Source organism: Cuculus canorus, chromosome 5 (genome assembly GCF_017976375.1).
Source record: "Cuculus canorus isolate bCucCan1 chromosome 5, bCucCan1.pri, whole genome shotgun sequence".
Lineage (NCBI taxonomy): Eukaryota > Metazoa > Chordata > Aves > Cuculiformes > Cuculidae > Cuculus > Cuculus canorus.
In genome coordinates, this window is record NC_071405.1 from 11,886,164 (window position 1) to 11,908,032 (window position 21,869).

Sequence of the window (21,869 nt, forward strand, 5' to 3'; positions counted from 1 at the left end):
GTTACAAGTTTCTCTACCTAAAAATTCATTTCACGTGTTGCCTCACATTATTATGATGCAATTATAGAGTAGCTCTTGTCCATCTAGACTTCCTCGTGCACGTGCTCTTTTCTCAGAATCTTTTAATATAACTTTTTTAATGTTTCTACACAGAAAGTCTAAACATTGGCTTCTCCATAAAGGCTCATCCCTACAAAAATTAATGGTTTAAGTGGGATTTGTGTCTCTAATGTGCACATCATTGACAGACTGCATTGAAAAAAAAAATATTTAATCACCTAACAGGAAGGTTTAATTCACAGTCTAGTTGCCATGAGTATTAGTATTTGCGTCACTCAATTGCCTAGATAATGGGTTGCAGACCAAACCCAGTCATCCATAGATCTGTAGCTCTTCTTGTTTCTGAGATTTCATTCAAAAAATAGGTAAGCACAGGAGTATCAAAGTGAATTAAGACTGTCTCCCACTGCACAAGCTGAAGGGTGTAAGTGCTCTTCAAAGGCAGTTAGATTCAAGATATCCTTCTCCCTTGTATTCACTGACAAACCTTTAACGTTCTGAACAGGATTAGAGAACTGCCAGTGTGTTTTAAAACTTCAACATTGCTACAGAATTAGTTAAGATGCTGATTTTCCACAGTCTTTTACATGAAAAATGTGTGATGGGATTTAAGGAATCAAGTCACTTTAGGACTCAATCATTCATGATTGTTATTAGAAATACTTGTGCCCTGAATTCAAGAGAAATTCATGATGCAATTATTCAGCCACCAAGTACCTAGCAGTCACTGGGACTAGCTCTTCTTCACGTTAAAAAAAAAAAATACAGCTGAAAAGCTCTTTACAATCCCTGATCAAATTAGAGTCACTAATTTTAATAACAACTACAACATTTAAACTGCACTTAAGGTATTTTTAGTTCATTTAAAGATGTGGAGGTTGCTTTTCATCCCTGTATTTTGAATTGCATGTCGCCAAGTCACAACAGATTTAGCTCTACAGCTCTCATCTAAGGTGAGATTTACTTGTTTTTCAGTCCTCACAATCAGGATCACTTGGAGAACGATGCCTACTCAGAATGCTGCAATTAATTCATAGTGAACAGTCACTAGGGAGTTATCCTCCTTCATCCTGTTTGCCAGGTGGAGTTTAGAGTCTTCACTATGACCTGTAAGCAGCTTGTCTCTCCCTGAAATCACCAACATTTACTGATAAAATGAAATAAAATCACGGAATCACAGCGTATGTCAAGTTGGAAGGAATAAGGATCATGGAGTCCAACTCCCTGCTCCTCGCAGGACTACCTAACACTAAATCACATGATTAAGAGCATTGCCAAGATAATCCTTGACATGACAGGCTTTGTGTTGTGACCACTTCCCCGGGGACCCTGTTCCTGTGACTGATCTTGCTGAAGAACCTTTTCCAAATTTCCAATCTGAACCTCTCCTGACACAGTTTTATTCCATCTCCTTGTGTAAATAAAATGTAAATTAAAAAGGAATTAAAAAATAGGAGAGCAATGTAGATCTGCACTATAAAAGGAAGCTTATAGTACATTGATATTTCTCTAATACCTGAGAATTGCTTTACTCTTCCTTAACCCAAACCTTTTCTTTTTATCCAAATGACTAACATCTGGCAACTTTTCACGCTTGCTAAAACATACACTTGAATATTAATATTCTACCAGAGTTTGCAAACACGTACACACAGACAAAAAGATTGGTTTAAGGAAAAAAATCAAGTTCCTGATCCACTGTTTTTGTTTATAGAATCATAGAATCATAGAATCACTAGGTTGGAAGGGACCCACTGGGTCATCGAGTCCAACCATTCCTAATCCTCCTATAGGGTTAGGATGCAGCATGTTGGTACATGCAACCATTTCTATGTATGTTTTAAATAGTACAGAGGGGAAAAGAATTCTCTCAAACTCTCATCCATTTTTTGCCTTTGGATTGTGAGGGTTGGGGCCCGTTATTTTCCTTATCTACGAGTAAAGATGATCCACAAAAATATTTATTGGACTGATTTAATTTTCAATTATATCTTTCTAGTCATTTCAATAGGACTTCGTTATAAGCAAGCAAATGTCACTTCTAATTCTTTCCAGGTCAAATATTCTAATTAAAACCATAGCAGCATATTAAATACAGAATCCCATTTTGCAGAATTGATATCTGAAATAAAAAGTAGTTGCCTATGCCAAGCAGGATTATCTAGAGAAGAAACCTGACAGTTCTTTGATCTTTCCCTTTGGTACAGATGTCTCAGTGCCCTGGGGATGGTTTGTGGGATCAACAAAGCAGAACACCTAGTTAGGTAGATGTTAGCCTGAAGCTCCTTCTTTTCATTGGTTTGACATTTGTGAATAGAATGCTGAAAAGAAGCTGATGCTGCTGTAAGCTGCAGGTTAGGCTTAAAAAAAAAAACCAAAAACCTCCAACAAAACTGTGAGAGCTCTATTAAGGCAAGGTGACAGAAATGAAAAGAGCATGTTGGATGTGACCAAACTTGTAAATGAAAATAATCTAAATATAAAATGCATTTCTGACATCCAAAAAACCCAAGCTGCTCTATTACTAGAAGTAGGAAGGGCCATAGTGCTCTGTTACATTCTGCTCTACAATTTCACTTTTTCTGCGGTACCAGCAGCACAGGATGAAATGCTGCATTAAGCATATTTTAGATCCTTGCACATTTGCATCTCAGAATTGTCAACATCGGTCTTAAAACATAAATGGTATAGTTAGGAAAGGAGAAGGGGAAGAGATGACTAAGGAATAAGTTTATGCTGCTCTCTGTGGAGTCATATTGCTTAGGTTTGCTTTAATATTAATAGTCTCTGCCTCCTGAATTCTCTCAGTAGCACCACAATAGAGTATTTGTTGTTGCAGAACTGTTTGGCCAATATATATTTTTTTTTTAAAACAAGCTTTGCAAGTTCGATATACAGACATCTAAAATATTCATCAAATGTTTTTAAGACACTACTACAGTATCTTTCAATCAAGAAACAGATATCCCTGAGGCAGTTTTACTGGCTTGATTCACACATTAAATGTATTTCCACCATGTTGTGCTTATTCAATAAACTGAGAGATAAGTAACTATATAATAAGTACTAGATAACACCTTCTTCTTGCCTTGGTCCTGGTATGGTCTATCCTCACTTATAGAATACAAAGTGATTTTCAGAAGCAGAACAATTTTCATGTTTAGATATTTCAGCACTTTCTGAAGTATCATTTTAAATTCACAGCTTCCATGCAGACATTATCACTAGTGCTACAGAGTTTGGAAGGTGAGACATTTGTAAGCACAGAGCTAATATCAGGATGCAATGCATGGCTGTTTCCATCTTTAGAACAGATGAAGTAGAAATGAATTCACATTCTGTTATATCTTGTTAGGCAAATAATGGTAGCAATTTAACACAATCAGTAGCTGTGTAGGAAAACCGTAAGCCACACCTCTGTGTTTCCAAAACATCAGAAACGTAACTTAAACATCATCTACTGTCCTACTGTGTGAGCTGTAGGCTGCAACAGAAGCTCTATTGATATCTGAAACCAGCAGGGCATGAAATCTTCAACCTTCAATTAGCGCAGTGGCATTAGTGGGGAGACTGTGCTGTCTATAAGAACAATGGAATAAATCAGTAAATAGCTCACTTAATAACGCAAATATAAGCACAGGACAGTTTGCATAGGCCATCAGAGGTATTCTTCCTCTACTGGCACAGAACTCTAATAAAATCATCATTAATCTTTAATAATCTTCTGTAAGTCACACAGCAAGATGAAGGTAGGACCCTACCCATGAGCGTGAACATATGAAGAAAAAGCTTGTTTTTAAATAGAAAACAAATATAACCATGAATAATCTGAAGTTCTGTCTGCAATCTTGCAACTACATGGTTATATTGTATATGTGATATAAATCAGAAGTTGTTTCCAAGTTATAATTTCAACAATGCAAGACTCGGACATTATGGAGGGGAGCCACCACTTTGTCTAATAGACTGTTGAACATTCCCAGATACATTGTCTACCAACAATGGCCCATATATGCAGCTGTTCATGCTGACTATCATAGTATCATAGTACCACAGTATCATAGTATAGTTTGGGTTGGAAGGGACCTTAAAGATCACCCAGTTCCAACCCCCCTGCCATGGGCAGGGATGCCTCCCACTGAATCAGGTTGCCCAAGGCCCCATCCAACCTGGCCTTGAACACCTCCAGGGATGGGACAGCCACAACCTCCCTGGGCAACCTGTGCCAGTGCCTCACCACTCTCATAATGAAGAAACTCTTCCTATGAAAAGGAGTCTAGATTTTGCTCCACAACTACTGTTTTTTTCACCTCCGCTTCAGGTATCCAAGTGAAAGCCATTCAGAAAGCATGGCAAGACCTAATAACAGAAAACAAAACATACAAGTAAATGGAAACTGTAGGACTTACTGAGCATTCACCTCCAGACAGCAGCTAGCATCTGTGAAGCAAGACTAAGAAATTATTCCTTCTACATCAGGTAGCAATTAAAAGACATTGCTTTCAGGGTCTCACTTTGAAAGCTCTGTTAGAAAAGTATTTAAAATCTTTTCTGAGTAAGTTTGAAAGGAACTGCATGACTTTGACTTGAGTGGCATCACAGTTCAAAATATTTAGCACACAAAGCATACTATAGTAAACAATATGTCCAGAAAACCCCTTGTACTGTCCCCTGTCACTTGGGAGAAGAGGCCAGCTCCCTCCTCTCCACAACCTCCTTTCAGGTAGTTGTAGAGAGCAATAAGGTCTCCCCTCAGCCTCCTCTTCTCCAGGCTAAACAACCCCAGTTCCCTCAGCTGCTCCTCATAAGACTTGTTCTCCAGCCCCTCACCAGCTTCGTTGCTCTTCTCTGGACACACTCCAGAGCCTCAACATCCTTCTTGGAGCGAGGGGCCCAGAACTGAACACAGTACTCAAGGTGCAGTCTCACCAGTGCCGACTACAGGGGCAGAATCACCTCCCTGGATTTGCTGGTCACACCGTTTCTGATACAAGCCAAGATGCCACTGGCCTTCTGGGCCACCTGGGCACACTGCTGGCTCATGTTCAGTCAGCTGTCAACCAACACCCCCAGGTCCTTCTCCTCTAGGCAGCTTTCAGCTTCTGGGCTAGAGACTGCTCTGGTTTTTTTAAGTGCACAAGAGTGGTTTGCAGATAGAAACGTTTCATAATTCTGTTTTCCCTCACGGCAATCATTGCAAAAAAATCAGTATGAATTGTCAATGTTATCACTCAAAACTGTATTTAACTCAATAGTTTCATAAATGAAATTTAAAAATGAAATTTGAACGTGGTAACTGATGCATTAAATTACATCAGAATTAATGCCTAGATGCACTTCCTCCTAATTCCTTCTGAATTCAGAAGTGCTATATGCTGGTGGATTGGAAAAATTGAAGAAAGTTTGTGCATCTGGAGAACTACTATGAATGCTTTGAAAACATCATCTGGTTGGGACTAAAATGTTGCATATCCCAAAATAAATAAAAACAAAACCAAACCCCCCCCCCAAAAAAAAAGAGAATCAGGAAAAACAGAAGAGAACCAGGAAAACCAGATGAGAACCAGCCACATATCTTCAAGGACTGTATCAGTTCGTGCAACGTCAGTCATGGGTTAAGCATATCCCCTACCCTCAGGTCTCAGTTAGCAGTGCTGGCTAACAGCATCATGTACACAGTGATACAATAAGTGATGACAAAGCTATGTATAAAATACAACAAAAAGCTAAAACAAAAAGGAGGAGATGGGAAGTAATCAGCTTGTCTGTCTGGTGATTTAAGAAGACTCTGCAGTGGGTCCTTCCTTCCTCTGTACAGCCCTAAATTAACAAACACTGACATTTTCAGGCAGCTGCATGAATGGGATTAAATTAATGACTCAGTCTGAGATTTTAATTCTTAGAGCTGGCAAACAAAGCTATAACCATGGAGAACATTGTTGTAGCATCCCCCTCAAGATTAAAGGGCTAAGGAAGTGTTAGACAGCAGGTCTTACTAGATTTGGTGTTGATCAATGTTGTATAAAATCGAAGTTGCAAACAAGTCTCACACAAAAAGCTGTAACCACACAGGTAAATACTTTAAATAGGTAAATGCTTATTTATCTTCTCTCTAGTCCTTCAGTCCACAGTATTAAATCCTCATCTGACTAACACAGTGCTTCTGGGCAGATTTCCTTTACCTCAGACTCACAAAAAGAGAGCTGTTGGGTTGCATCTCATCGAAGTAGTGAAAGATCTAAGCTTGACCTCTTTCTTAATAAGTGCAGATTAGCCATCTTTTCAAAATTTTTTTGTATTTTAGGATCGTAGAAGGAAAAATATAGAATTTGAATGTCCTCTATAAAAATTTTTCCACTTTGCACAAAACACACACATTTTCAGGACACTTGTTCCTAAGAGAGTACCCATAAAATTTTATTTTTTTTAATTATTCAAGCGTACTTTATATTTCAATACCCATTAGGTTTTTTCCATTTTATTTTAGCTGAAATGGAATGATAATAGGTTTGGACAAGAAAGCAAATTTGACAGTCAGCAGATTTCATATTAATACTTGTCTTGGACAAGAAAGGATGTAAAAATGTAATTTACCCAATTCGATGATATCAAATAGGATATTGGTCTGTCAGTCATAGGCAGGCAATCTAAGTAATGCATCTGCCCAGCACATTTAATAATTTTTATACTCGTATACTTTTCTGAAATATCTTAGAGATCTGGCTGTAGGTCACAGAAGGCATATTCTCATGAACACTTCTTAAAGCCACAGCTGACTATGCATATTATTTAAAGATGGTTATATTTTTACCTGCAAAATACATTTCAATATTTTTAAATGCAGCTGGATTTTCAGTGGAGACATCTTTTAATTAACTTACTACTCAACAGCTGCATGTCTATGATTATTCCTCAAAATCCAAATCCTACATCGATGATAAAGCTTTGCTTTGTCATCCTCAAGTTCAGGATTTAAGTCTATAGACTCATATTTCTAGCAAATATGAGTAACTATACTTCAAAATACTAACAGACACAACATAATCATGATGCAAACACTAAATCGGCCAAGCTAGGCAAGTAGGGAGAGGAGGAAATAAGGAACAGAACAATCAGTATCTTGATTAAGGACTAGTGAAGAATAACCAACCAAGCTACCATCACCGGTGCTGAAGCAAAGGCGTCCATATCAGAAGTTATGCTTATACCACAGCTTAACTAGAAGAGAATCAGCAAACACTGATGCAGAGCTCAACAGATGAAACTGAATCAGTCTGACTGAATAGTTCACAAACTTCTGTTGGGACTTGAAGATGGCTAAATTGCCTCTGCTGAGTAGAAGAGTTATGCAGCTGCAGATTTGATTAGCATTAAATTATAATTAGGAGATACATTACTCTTTTTATGCTTATGTTTGTCAGATAAGAAGCCCACTTCCTGAGATTGTTAAAAAAAAACCAATCACAAAACCAAAAAACAACCACAGAAAAAAAACGACCAAACAACCAACCACTATCAAATGAAAATAAATAAAAGACAAAGGCAGAAGCTAAATCTTTACTTTAGGAGTCATGAAATAAATGCTGAAGTCTCTATAGAAGACAAACATTTCTCAATCTAAGATACCTACTAAACAGCTATTGTTTCTTCCTTTCAAGCAAACAGTCTTGAATTCTCTCCATAGATATATATTTCTGCTTACAAAGACTAACAGCACTTGCCAGTGCAGTGTTCAGTGTCCTCTCTGGCTCCTCCACTTCTCTTTGCAAGTAAATGAGTTATGGCATAAAAAACATAGAACACTATTTGAAAGTCAACCTTAATTGAATGAAACAAAGTAGTATCACCTGGGCTGTCTTAAAAGTACATGTGATGAAACTTTAGAAGAAATCTGAATTACATCTAGAAATACACACTTTAAAGTAGCACTAACAATAACAGAAGAGAAAACTTAGAGGTTAGGGCAAAATTACATTTTCATTTCCTTCCTTTTAACACTTGCAGGGCTACTCGTACTTATATTAGAAATACCAGAAAAACTAAAGGAAAAAAAATGCAGGAAATTTAATGACTAAAAACACTTAACATGACTGATTTCCATATCCTTCATTGAGCTTAAGCCATCATCACAATTGGGTATTATTCTACAACAATTTTAAAGAACGCACAGCAGCCATGTGGTCTGCAGCACACAAAGTGCTACCTGTTTTCCACACAGTACTCACTCTGTGCAGAGGATGTAAGTCATGGTAAGCAATGCAGTGTAAATAAGACCACTATGAACTGCACATACCCACTTGCCTCTTTCAAATGCAAATAAGTTAGGGCCTTACCAAACAAAAGAAACAAGAGCTCACAATAGTCACCAGGAATCTGCATCAATTAAGAGAAAAAAAAAATATAACAATGTGTTTTCCACCTAAGTAAGTGTTTTGGTGAAATGCAATGGCATAATACTGCTTTTTATTCAGCTAAATATATTTTAGCAATCAAATTGGATCTGATTTTGCTTGTTGCAACAATAGAAAGTTGAAGAAATGTTATTTTTTAGACTTTTATAGCCACAGAAAACCAGTCATCCTTTGACCCAGAAAAGGATGCAATTAACTATAAATAAGTCAATTCAGTAAGCCAATTCTTGTGTGTTGTTGAAATTGCGCTTAAACGAGCAGCATGTAGCTTAGAGAAAGAAATAAATTCAGGTTCTATAGTGTATACACACTTTATAGGTAGGAGGACTTTGGAGAGGGAGTTCATGAAGAATACTGAATTGCTGCATCCTTATACCTGTCTCAAAAGTTCTGGAATCGACTGGGTTTTTCCTTCGGCATTTTATTTACGTTTCTGCTAAAAATAATGTGCTCTTCACAATTACTCTCCATGCCACATTTTATCTTCTTGTGAAATTAAAGTACGGCAGCAGCATTGTAAAAAAAAAAAAGCAAAAAGTAGAGGTTTCATGAAAATTAATTGCTGTGCCATTAGACACCTTGGTGAATCCTCATCCTGATTCAACAAAACAGACAGACATCACTATAAGAAGAAAGCACTGCAAAATAGCAGGTTCCACGTTTTACCCAGAGGTATTAACCACCTATTGAATCACAAATTGTTTGGATAGAAAAAGACCTTTGAGATCATTGGGTCCAACCATACCAGTCCACTACTAAACCAAATCCTTGAACACATCTACCTGTCTGTTAAATAACTCCAGGGATGGTGATTCAAACACTTCCCTGTCAGCCTGTTCCAGTGCCTGATAACCCTTTCAGTGACGAAATTTTTCCTAATCGGAACCTCCCCTGGCACAACTTGAGTCCATTTCCTCTTGTTTTATCACTTGTTATTTGGGAGGAAGAGACAAACACCCACCCGACTACAACCTCCTTTCAGGCAATTGTAGATAGTGATAAGTCTCCTTTCAGCCTCCTTTTCTCTAGATTAAACAACCGCAGATTCTTCAGACGTTCCTCATAACACTCATTCTCCAGTCCTTTCACCAGCTTCATCGCCCTTCTCTGGACACGCTCCAATGCCTCAATGTCCTTCTTGTAGTGAGGAGCCCAAAAACGAACACAGTATTTGAGGTGCAGCCTCAACAGTGCTGAGTACAGGGGAGGGACGACTTCTTCGGTCCTGCTGGCCACGCGGTTTCTTATACAAGCCAGGAAGAGCTTTAGGAAATGAATTCCATGCCTGGATGCTACTATTTCCTTGATCTAGTTAGGCCCATTCTTTTTGCAAACAAGGGAGGAGATTCTAACTCTCAAGTTCCAGATCTCCACTTCCTTTCTCCTATGATTTAAAAGTTTACCAGCATAAAATCTACAGATTAAGTGCGGAGTGCTTAGCATCAGCCAAACCAAATGTATTAAACCTCATTGTTGTAACTCACAAATGCAGAGCAAGAAAAGTTGATTGTTTTAAAATGCACCAATTATGACACTGGGAATTCAGGGAGGGAAAAAAAAGTCCATTAAATTTAATTTGCCTACAAACTCTACGCAGCAGAAAAAATGAGAAACTTATAGCATAACAAGCATTTGATTTAACACAGACAGTACATGGGAATTACCTCAGAAACTAAATGGGGTTCATCTGGCCCCTGTGACTACTGAAGTAATGCAGCAGAGCCCAAGCAGAGAGGCTGGCCGACCATCCACCACTTATTCAGACCACGCTGAAGCCACAGCTAGACATAAAACGTGGCATCATCACGTCTCCTGGAAATTTTGTTTTACACAAATCTTACAATTCCTAATACTTAGTATTTTTTTTGCTATCCACGTACATAATTTTAAACAGAAAACAGTTTCTTATCCAAATCGGCAAACTGGAAAATTACACAAGATAATCCTACTGCCTGCATTTACCCAACAGGAAAGCACCCTTGTTTTCACTACATTTTTTTCTACAACTTCGCTTTAAGCTGTAAGGCACAAGTAAATAGCCAAAACCAACAGATAGAATCATAGAATCACCAGGTTGGAAAAGACCTCTTAGATCATTGAGTCCAACCATTCCTATCTGCCACTAAACCATGTCCTGAGCACCTCGTCTACCCGTCTTTTAAATATCTCCAGGGATGGGGACTCAACTCCCTCCCTGGGCAGCCTCTGCCAGTGCCCGATCACCCTTTCTGTGAATTTTTTTTTCCTGATATCCAGTCTGAATCCAAACAGAACAAAATTGTTAATTGCTATTCTATTTTTTACAAAGATCCTTCAATTTTTGGCTTCTTATGATGTCTGAGGATTTTTCTACGCTAAGAAAAACTTCCCAAATCCCTTTTCATATCTCCCAGTGCAACAGCAAGCAAAGCCATACACCTGAAGCATACCATGACCACTGCTGCACAGCACATCCCATGGCCTTCCACTGAAACTTTTTTTCACTTCTCACTATGGGCCCCGGCATAAAATCCTTCATGCTTAAAGGCATTTGTTCTTGCAGAATACTAGCTGTCTACTGGGAAAACTATGGATGGCAGGCTGCTACCATTATAAGAAAGACTAAATGGATACATTTCCATATATCAGTACTTGAGACAACTGCAGAGTCCCATTCAGAAAACGTCTAGCCCAGTGCTATCCTGAAGCACTTTAAAATCAAATTATCTTCTTCAATAAATGAGCAAAACTGCACTGAATTCAACTGAAAAATAATCTTATGTGAGGACCCAAAATTCTGCAACAAACAGAATAAGCAAGTTTGCGGATAACACTAAGCTGGGTGGAAGTGTGGATCTGCTGGAGGGTAGGGGGTGCTCTGCAAAGAGATCTGAACAGGCTGGACCGCTGGGCTGAGACCAATGGGATGAGGTTTAACAAGGCCAAATGCCGGGTCCTGCACTTGGGGGACAACAACCCTGTGCAGTGCTACAGACTGGGGGAAGAATGGCTGGAGAGCTGCACAGAGGAGAAGGACCTGGGGGTGTTGGTTGACAGCCGACTGAACATGAGCCAGCAGTGTGCCCAGGTGGCCAAGAAGGCCAATGGCATCTTGGCTTGTATCAGAAATGGTGTGACCAGCAGGTCCAGGGAGGTGATTCTGCCCCTGTACTCGGCACTGCTAAGACTGCACCTCAAATCCTGTGTTCAGTTCTGGGCCCCTCACTCCAAGAAGGATGTTGAAACTCTGGAGCGTGTCCAGAGAAGAGCAACAAAGCTGGTGAAGGGGCTGGAGAACAGGTCTTATGAGGAGCGACAAGGGGCAACGGCCTCAAGCTCTGCCAGGGGAGGTTCAGGCTGGACATCAGAAAAAAATTTTTCACAGAAAGGGTCATTGGGCATTGGCAGAGGCTGCCCAGGGAGGGGGTGGAGTCCCCACCCCTGGAGGTATTTAAAAGACGGGTGGATGAGATACTCAGCGGCATGGTTTAGTGGTTGATAGGAACAGTTGGACTCGATGATCCAGGAGGTATTTTCCAACCTAGTGATTCTGTGACTAATTTCACAGTGACACATGAAGGTCTGAAGTCTTGATACAAGAAGATCAGCAAATCAATATCAAAAAGAGAAAAGTTACCTGGGTACATCCAGAGAAACAGAGCCATTACAGTTTTCATCAATCATCTGCTGGCTTTTTGATACTTTCAGGCTATTTTTTAATATCACATTATATTCTTGTACACACACAAATATGCATCTGAATCTATATATAAATAGTGGGGTTTTTTATTTAAATGTATGCATAAATACATACATGCAAATACACACAGAAAGACAATGCACACAAGCTGGAAGTGGATATCTGACTCATACAGGATTAAATTTATAGTCTGGAATAGAATAACTATTTTAAATTTAAAAGAAAGTAATCATAAAGCATCAAAAGATAGCACAGCTCGTAGATGAACCATGCAAACCTGATGTTCTCACAACATTTTTTAATCCATGCAGATGTTTCCCAAGTTCACGTAGCTATTTGATAAAATGCTACTCAGATCTTTATAGACCAAGAAAATTGAGATAAGACAATGCCTTCCAGAATACTTTAAGCAGCACCTGCTTGATTAAACCCTTATTATTTCACTTAAGAAATATTTCCACATCTATTATACCTGTATGTTTTAAATAGTTTATAAGATTGTGATAGTTAATTAAAAAGAAAAAAAAAAGAGTAATTCAAGAGTTATTGTGGTGGTTGTTCTAAACATTTTAATTTATTGCGAAATCAGATTCTGAAGACCTGAAGATTTATTCCATGGCTGACCTTTTATCGGTAAACTTGACAAGTGGGCAAAATCATTGGGACAGATATGCAAAGCCACTTTGAGGCGATCTAATGAAAACTGTATTTTTAAATTATAGCATAGCTATAAAACCAGCTTCCTTAAGATCAATACAGTACTTAAATGACAACTAAATAAAATCAGTGCAACTCATTCAAGTTAAAAGGTCTAAAACTAGCCACACGTCGATTGATCTATTTACTATTTCCTTCCTCAATAACAACTACAGTCCAAAATACAGTTAACAGTTTTCAAAAAGCAGTATGGGAGAGAAGACTCCAGAACTAAGTCATTTAAAATGTTTCTGGATAACAGAAAACTTGCAATTTTGTCCCAGAATGGCACAATTTCTACATTTAAGACTCAGTATGAGGTTCGCTGGACGCTGAGGTGAACTATTTTCTGTCACTAGTGTAATATAATATATAGTCAATTTCTACAGTGATTTTATAGGAAAAAGACCGTAAAATTTTCAAGTGCTTCCTTTCCACTGCACTGCACAAGAAATGTTTTCAGAGTTTTAAGACAAGCAATTCCCTAGAAGGCTTGGATATTTATTAGGGAAAGCGATACGTTTTTGAGTTGAACAGATGAGAACATCCCTCCCAATCATGCAGATTTTTTTTTCTTAAGATGCAAAAATAACTGCATTTGAAAATATTTCAGGGTTTCGTTCTGAAATAGATGCAAAGTAGGTGAGATGCAATTTGGTTTGCTATCAAGAAAAAAAACATTTCATGTGCTTTTACTTCTTTTAGAACAAGCAATGTATGACATCACATTACAGCTGAGCAGCTCATGCAGAAACGTCAGCTCACGTAAGAACATGACTGACAACTTAAGAAGCTTATGTGAGGCTGCTTCCTAGAATAATTTTAAGATGAATTTCAGTTTTTTATTATTGTTACATTTTTATCCTGTTAGAATGTCCATGCATAATTGGAATTATCATTCCAAGTACTGTATTTGGCCAAATTATGACTAGACATTTTGAAGTATTGATTAGACAAGATTTTGAAGCATCAACTTACATTTTTTTTTTAAAACACATATACCACTGCTACTTCCTTTAAAATGGTCTTTCCACTGGGTAATTTGAACATCTTGGTACTAAAAGCAAACTTTTCCACTTGTTTGCATAGCAGAAATAAATAAAATCAGCACTTTCCTTTTTGTTTTTGGCAAAATTCACACTAGGCAATGTTTTACATTAATTATAAAGTTTCTTCTACGCTGAAAGTTCTCTGGAGCTTGGCTCTGAGCCACCTTGCCCTTGAGATATGTAATGCTGGAAAACACTGATTTCAATAACACTAAAATTCATGAAACTCTCTGTATAAGTTCAAAGATCAAAGATTTTAATTAGGTTTCATTCTGCCTTGTTGCTTGGTGAAGCTGCAACGGATGTCATTGAGACTTGTGCATGCAAAGGGCAGAATACTGCTCTTTTAAACTTTATAATTCAAGGTAATCTCTTATACTTTCTGTTTTGCTACCTTTTTGAAATAATATGTAGTGAAGGAACCACTAGGACTTTCTATTCTTAACCCTTAGTTTCAAACATACTGTTCATACTTGCATAAGAATAAGATGAAATGGATCATCAGAGAACTCTAGCCTTTCCCTATCCCAAAAGCCTATATAATCTGATCTTTAAATGCTCATAGAAGTTTCCCTTATACATTACCACGTTATGTAGCATCAGGATCCAGGAGCCTTAATTACAAATGACAATTTCCTATGACAGGAAATGAAGGCACAGATTGGAAATTACTCTCTTTTCCAAACAGATGACATTTTGCTATAAATGACAATTGAAAATGACTAAGCTTTTAGGATGAAAAGCCTGTTAATGTAGATCTGAGGGTATATGTGTAAGAAAAATAAAGATTTGAGACCCGTTTTTTAAATTTTGGACTTAATGAAGGAACATGTCAGAAAAAAGAGTTTAATAAAGCATCCTGGGCAGCCTGGGGAAAGCAAGTAAAGACATCAGAATGACTTCAGCAAGATTACAAAAGAATATTGCTATTATTTTCAATATTTCTGTTAACTGAAAAGACAAAGAATATTGGGCAAAACTCCAAGCAGATAGTTTTCAAAGTATTGTGGCTAAATACAGGATGAAAAGAGAGGCCTAATAGGTATACATTCAAGTTTTAATCTTCTCATTCATTACGGATACATTTTACCTAAACATTTGTCTTTAAACATCTTCATTTTCTAGCAGCTCATGTTTGTGAATCAAATTGTTTAAAGAACAAATGGAAAAATACAAAAAAAAAAGGTAGTCCCTAGCAGAAAGAGATCCAGACATAGCAGATCCGTTATACAACTTTAATTAATGCTCTGATTCTGATTAGCACTCAACAGCAACTGAGAAAATGTGTCCTATGTTCTTGGGTGTACAAGGTCAGGAAAAAAAACCCTACTGTTAAAATAAAAACCTTATTGTAACATTCATGGCAGTTGCTAGTATATCACTATAAATAAAATAAAACCTTGATGCAGTTGGAATTGGGTTTTGTATGATGTCATATACTGTCCCCTAAGAGCTACTTTCAACTGCATTTCCACCTTTTCCTTATCATATTCATTAAAAAACCTCGGAGAACAATTTTTTAAAATGAGACTTTTTTTTTTTAAAGTTCAAAAGAAGTTGTAATCAATCAAGGAACAATACTGAATTCAAAGCCCTTCAGCAGAATATCATATCCTGAAGCTGCTCCTGTGCTCTTCCTGCTTATTCACTTTTCCCCAGGCAGTACCCTCGCCTCTGACACTTGTGCATGTTCTCTTCTGAATTGTAGAGCCAATGCCATACCCAAAGAGAGATCAGGACTTTACACAATTTTTTTCTCAAGGGTACAGGCTTTTATATTTAGGAAAAAAAAGTTCATTTTATCTGCAGAGTGAAGACCTATAATGTCCTACTTTGCAGGACAGTATCGGCATACAGTCTCAAAGCCTTAAAATTACATTTCTGCTTCAGTAAGGGAGGTTTCTTGTGGTTTTTTTTCCCCTCAACATAATTCAATGCAATTCAATTGAATTCACCCTGCAGGGCATGAAATTCCCAATAGATCAGGTGAGGCTTTAAACTGCTGTGGCTTTACCTTTTATTAGTGTAGCTAAGCACAGAGAGATTGGAGAAAATTCTGTTTTAGGATGTTTTACTCGAAACTAAAGCTATAGCCACAAATTACACATGAATGAAGCAAAAACACTGTTTACAGGGTAGTTATTTAAAACTATGCTTCTTAGCAAAAGAATACATATTACATACATATGAGAGCTACAGTGAAATTCATTTTCTACTCCTGGTTTACTTTGTATTGCCTGTACTACTACACATCTTTTATATAAGGCATGTTTTCCAAAGTTCTGCCGTGGCCAAAAAAACAAGAAAATACATTGCCCGATACAAACCACTGAATAACTTTATAAATATATGGGATTATTATAAATAGAATCTGTAAAGATATTAACCTTACTGAAGGTATACAGAAAGATATTGTAAAACACTTTATCCAAAGATAACGTGACAACTAGGCACTCATTTCTCGTCTGATTGAATGTAATTAAATAAAAATTAACTGTTTGTTTCATGCACACTTCTAGGTCTAATAGAAGGCAACTATAGTGTCCGTATGACAAAGTTAAATAATATTTCTCTAACTTTCAGTACAGAATATACATAATTTCTTGACTTTTAGGAAAAATTTCTGACCCCTTATCTCAAGGAAATTGGATGTAAGTGTACATCAGCTAGCACACTGAACGTATAATCTGAAAATAATCTTTCTATACAGCTGCTGCATTCAGTTGGAAGGCTGTTGTTGTCTATTCCTCTCTCTGAAATGCAAAGCTGAATGGCAGCAGGGCATGCGTTGCAAGGACAGAACTAAATAGAGAATTATTTTTACTGTCATGGAAAAGCCTGAAATCACAACATTCACAATTTGCCCATAGAAAACTGAGGGTGAATGTCACATCTGAAAGGATGAAATAAGCTATGAAAGGAATTCCATTTTCATTATCTGACTCTCTGTCTATAGCTATATATCCACGTATGCAGAAAATATTTTTTAGAAATGCATATAAAATGTTATCAATTATTTAAATATATAGTACATTCAATGTTAAACCCAAGGTTTTTAAAAGCATAAGGTATATTCAGTGACTAGAGTAAGGATCTATATAACAATGTTTCCTCAAAATCATACCACCATTTAACTTCAGTCAAATCTTTGTCAAAATATGAAGCTCTTATTGAAACCCTCAAAAATAATTACTGAAATTCCAGAAAAAAAACTGATATTAGGGGACTTACTTTTACAGAACTAGCAAAGATAGTACAGAAGTTGAACAGAAAGTCATTCGGTAGGTACAGCTATTGGTTCCTTTTCCACACACTAGCAGATCTGCAGAAACACTAAGCAATGGTCTCACACCAAATTTCTCTCAGGACAAGTTTAATTGACTATGTTAAAACCAGAACTCCATAATTTCCGATTTCCAGGACATGATAGGATCTTACTGCTTCTTTAATCACAAGTAATATTCCATGTTTCCTCCTAAAATATGTTCAAAATAAACAGTGCCCACAATTTTCTCCTGCAGCTCTTGAAACATATTGCAAGATGACAATATAAAAATATTTCAGGTAATTTGAGTAAAGCAAAAACAAATCAAAACCAGACTTTTCCATTATTTGTCTACATGAACATGTTTGGATAGGGTAGCAAAAATGGCAAGCACATCACCCAAATTCAAGCACTGTCAATACTTGCATCAAAATTTTTCCTGCCTTTTATTTAGGTAAATATAATTGCTACTCTTAACTACATGTGTATGGAACCCTTGTATCCTGATGGGGGAAGGTGCGTTTAGGTCAGGGAGGAAGCACTTTCAGCACTTCTCGTACAAATTTGAAAACCTAGAAGACCAAATCTTTATTGCATTTTTCCTACACCTCGTTTCTTTTTTGCTGCATATGATATGAAGTCTCTTTCCCTTAAACGAGTCTTTGTTGTTATTCTCTTTCTTCAAAATTTACTCTTTTACTCCCACATCACACTCCAAACATGTGGAGAAATACTGGAAGACTCTTCAGTTCCTTTTAGACCTTCTAGACTTAATTCACTATTTCCCTAGAGATGAATGTGGCCTCTTTCTTCAGCAGAACTTTTTCCCCCCTCTTTTTAAGACTTAAAAGAGATGAGTAATACAAATCAGACTGCTCTTTTTGAATAATTCCAGTTGAATGATAAGTTAAATCTTACATAATTGGACATATGGAGGAAGAAAGAAAAGCAGGTGAGCTAGAGTACAAAATACATCGCTGAAGACTTCAGAAAACTGAAAATGTATTTGCCTAGTGCATTCTCCTTATCTAAATCATAATCTCTAATTATGGCTCTAAGTTTAATTACCATTTTTCAAGATGCTATTTCTTTTTGCTGTTTCAGAAGCCTCAGTCCCACAGATGCCCAAAATAACATTTATATAGGACTCCAGGAACCAGTCGGTGACTCACAAAACCTCTCTCTATCTTCTTTGCCATTCTGTAGTCAAAGTGCTTCCCTACAAACTCAGACAAAATCACAACCAAGTGTGGCAGGATACATACGAAAAGTACTCCTCATTTCTGATCTCATAAATGTCAGTCACTCAGTTTACATACATACTTTTCCCTGTACATTGATCTGTTCTCCAAGGATCTGCCAAGATATTTAAGGGAAATCATAACCTTTTTCATTCTCCATATTGTGTAGACGCCCCAACCAGACTGAAGCCTAATTGAGTGCCACAATTACACCATGAAAAAGACTTCGACTAAAAGAAGGTACACAGCAAATAAGTGCAGCTGGCCCTGCAGCCCCCAAGCAGAGATGTTACTCTGGTTTGTTCTAAAGTGTTTCCTCTGGTTGAGTTCAAAAGGAACTAATGGCAGAATGTTTGTAACTGCGAGGTGTAGTAACACGTACTATCGTGGAGGACAGCCAAACACATAAATCCAGCATGCAGACATTCATCTCATATAAGTGTACTACGCAAAAATAAGACAAATAGATACAAATTCTTTAAGAAGCAGTCAAATGATCAAAACACATACAAAACGCCTAGAAGCTGTTAAAAAAATGCTGCGTTAGAAGCCCCCAAACCTTGAATGACTGTAAAGCTAAGAAAGGTACACATGGAACGACTTGTAATCTAGAAAAAAACTTGCTCAAGGGAAGGAGAACAGGAAAAGACATTAAAAGAAATATAAGTTAAATACAAATAGTGAAGGAAGAGGTAATTTTACAGTATAAGAAGTTGTGGAGGTACCTCAGAAAATGATTTAGAGAAACTAATGGTCAGTAGGTTCATAAATATACACTGCAAGGAATATATCTTCTAACATCCCAATCCCAGTGACTGCAGATGTTGAGGGAAGCGACGCAGGCTCACACACTTTGCCCTAATAGCATTTGCTACTGCCATTTTCACTGACAAAATACTGAGACTGATGGATCACTAAGCATTTCTTATGTTCTTGTAATTCAAAAGGCATGAGGACTTACACTCATGTGCCACATCCAGAGCACCATGCATCACATCACAGTGACTTCTGGGGTTTGCCACTGGCCGAAATTTATTTGTGATGTTTACTAATGAAGTAAACTTGTGTTCAATGTGAAAGGATTTTGTATGGTCACTAGGATCAGGATGATATGATTTATTAGAACAAGCAGCTTCAATTGCAAAGCATCCAACGATCACAAGTGCAAAAAAACAGCAAGGCTGTTGTGACTGCAGATGAACACAACTGAGAACATGGCTTAAATAACAGGTGAGCAACTGAAATAGACCATGTTTCCTTTGTGTGTTAAAAAGTAATGTGCAGGTGTTTCAGATTGACCCTATATCTGCACTCTCATAAACTAGAGACATCAAAAATAACTGTTTAAATAAGGGCTTTAGGCAGACCAAGTTTTCATACGCACCAAACTCCGAAAAGTTTAGAAGAGCAAACATAGGAACTGGACAGAACAGACAAAGGCAAGAAACCTGGCTGGTAAAAGAACAAGAGATGATCTGAAAAAAAACTTTTCAAGTGCAAAGTTTTTTTGAGAAATGAAGCAATGGAAAAAACAAAGTATATCCCAATTTAGACAAATTGTTTGGGGAGAAAAAAATAAGAAAGAAGAAATATGATACTGCTCAAACATTTCAAGCTTCTATTCCAAGATCAAATTTCAAAATGACTGAATATCTAGGATGAGTTCTGAGATCAAACTACCCATCCAAGGTAGCGCCATCCACCCTATGTGAATTTTAAATAGACCATTTAATTAACTTTTGTTGAAAAACATATTAGACAGGGACATGTTTTCCATCAGTCAGCAAACGTGCAGGCTGCTTATCCACAACTGGAGCTATACTCAATGTAGACTCATTACCTATTTACAGAAAATCTATTATATATATTGTGCAAGGCCCTTACCTAAAGAGGTTGGGGGGCAGAAAATGCAGGAACACTACCACTGTGCGAGAAGTACTTTCAAAGCAGCTCAGATATTTTCTATAAAGAATACCCTTAGAAGCATTTTAGAGCAAACTCAGAGATATTTTTTCCCATTCAGGTAAAGGCTAATACGAAGAGCATGGCCAAATTTTTAACTTGTTCAAGTTATTATTATTTTTTAATATTTTACATATGAAATGTAAACACATTTTGTTTCAGTCCCTGAGAAGTAGTTTACTACTACTTCCCAAAATGAATTGTGAAAAATCAGCTTGAAAATGAAATTTTCCCAGAACTGCCAGTGACTGACAAATTCTTACAAAATAAATATAAACTAGCATAAAATTGATAGTAGGTTGCAGTCTTCAGAAGGAATAAAGTGCAAGCTCTGCAAAAATATAATTTACATAAACTCCACCACTGCAGTATCTGAAGCGTACTTGGTATCTCCCACACACATGACCAGCATCATCCACATTAATTCTCTTTCTTCTCTGTTATCTAGAGGAGAATGAGTACAGGATTTGTTTATTTGAAAGCAAAATGTGTGTATGATGTTTGTAACAGAAGTATTTACACTTTGTATGGAAAGCTTACATAGGAACTTCATATTTAGGTAGTAAGAGTTTCTGATGTTGGCCACAAAGTAGACTAAATGTGACTCAGGATTTGAATAGAAATTGCTCATGTCTCTGCTACAGAAAAGAAACATAGTAAAAAGGTCCTTAAAATCCAGTATTTTATTTCCTGCTATAAACTGTTTAAGAAAAGAAAATAAAAAGATAAAGTCATCAAGGCCACTATTTAAGAGACTAAGAAGCATGTTTTTTCCTCTGAATAGCATTCAGTAATGGTGTAGAACAGCCCATTCTTTTTCTGTACTATACATAAGGATACTTAATGGGCTATAGCATCTGCCACAAATCTAAGTTTGCCCAAATTTGACAACCTCTGCTTGTTAAAAACATTTTAAATATAGCAGAAAGTTGAATGAGAAATTCTGTGAAAAACAGAAAATGTAACAACTTGGGATCAATGCTTATGACGTACAAAGCTTAATAAAACATTTTAGGAATGTGGACTTCTTAAATTTTATTAAGAATCCCAAGTCTGAGACTGTATTTCCTTTCCCCTTCTCTTGTTTGTTATTTTTAAAGCATGCAACAACACTGTGAATAAAAGACTCACCATGTATCAAGAACCTATAGCACTGAATTACATATTTCTTACCGAAAAAGCACAACTTATAAGTACAGTAAAAGTTAACAAGATGTGCTATTGACTTATGCACCAGTTGCAAGGAGTCAAGAGCTGTATTCAGTAGAATGCTATTTCTAAATATACACTGTTATTTTTTGTTTGCTTTTGTTTTTACAGTACTTCACTGAAGCTTTATCTTTCTGCTACTACAACAATGTGTTTTACATACAAAGCCAAACCATAATCTCTTTCAGCATAAACTGTGAATAAAGATGCCAATCAAATGCTCCTCTTACCTCATTCTGGAGGTCGCGGATCATTTTGCTCTTTCTTTCCATTTCAGTCTTCAAAAAGTTAACCTAC

At 37.0% G+C, this 21,869-nt stretch overlaps 1 protein-coding gene across 3 annotated transcripts in view; it reads right to left on the reverse strand.

The window, feature by feature from the left end:
• LUZP2 (leucine zipper protein 2) overlaps positions 1 to 21,869 on the reverse strand; it is a 190,336-nt gene that overhangs the window by 75,694 nt on the left and 92,773 nt on the right. For all 3 annotated transcript variants that reach the window (XM_054068772.1, XM_054068774.1, XM_054068775.1), the window contains exon 5: positions 21,803 to 21,865. In XM_054068772.1, the coding sequence (XP_053924747.1) occupies positions 21,803 to 21,865 (63 nt within the window). The remainder of the gene's footprint in view (positions 1 to 21,802; positions 21,866 to 21,869) is intronic.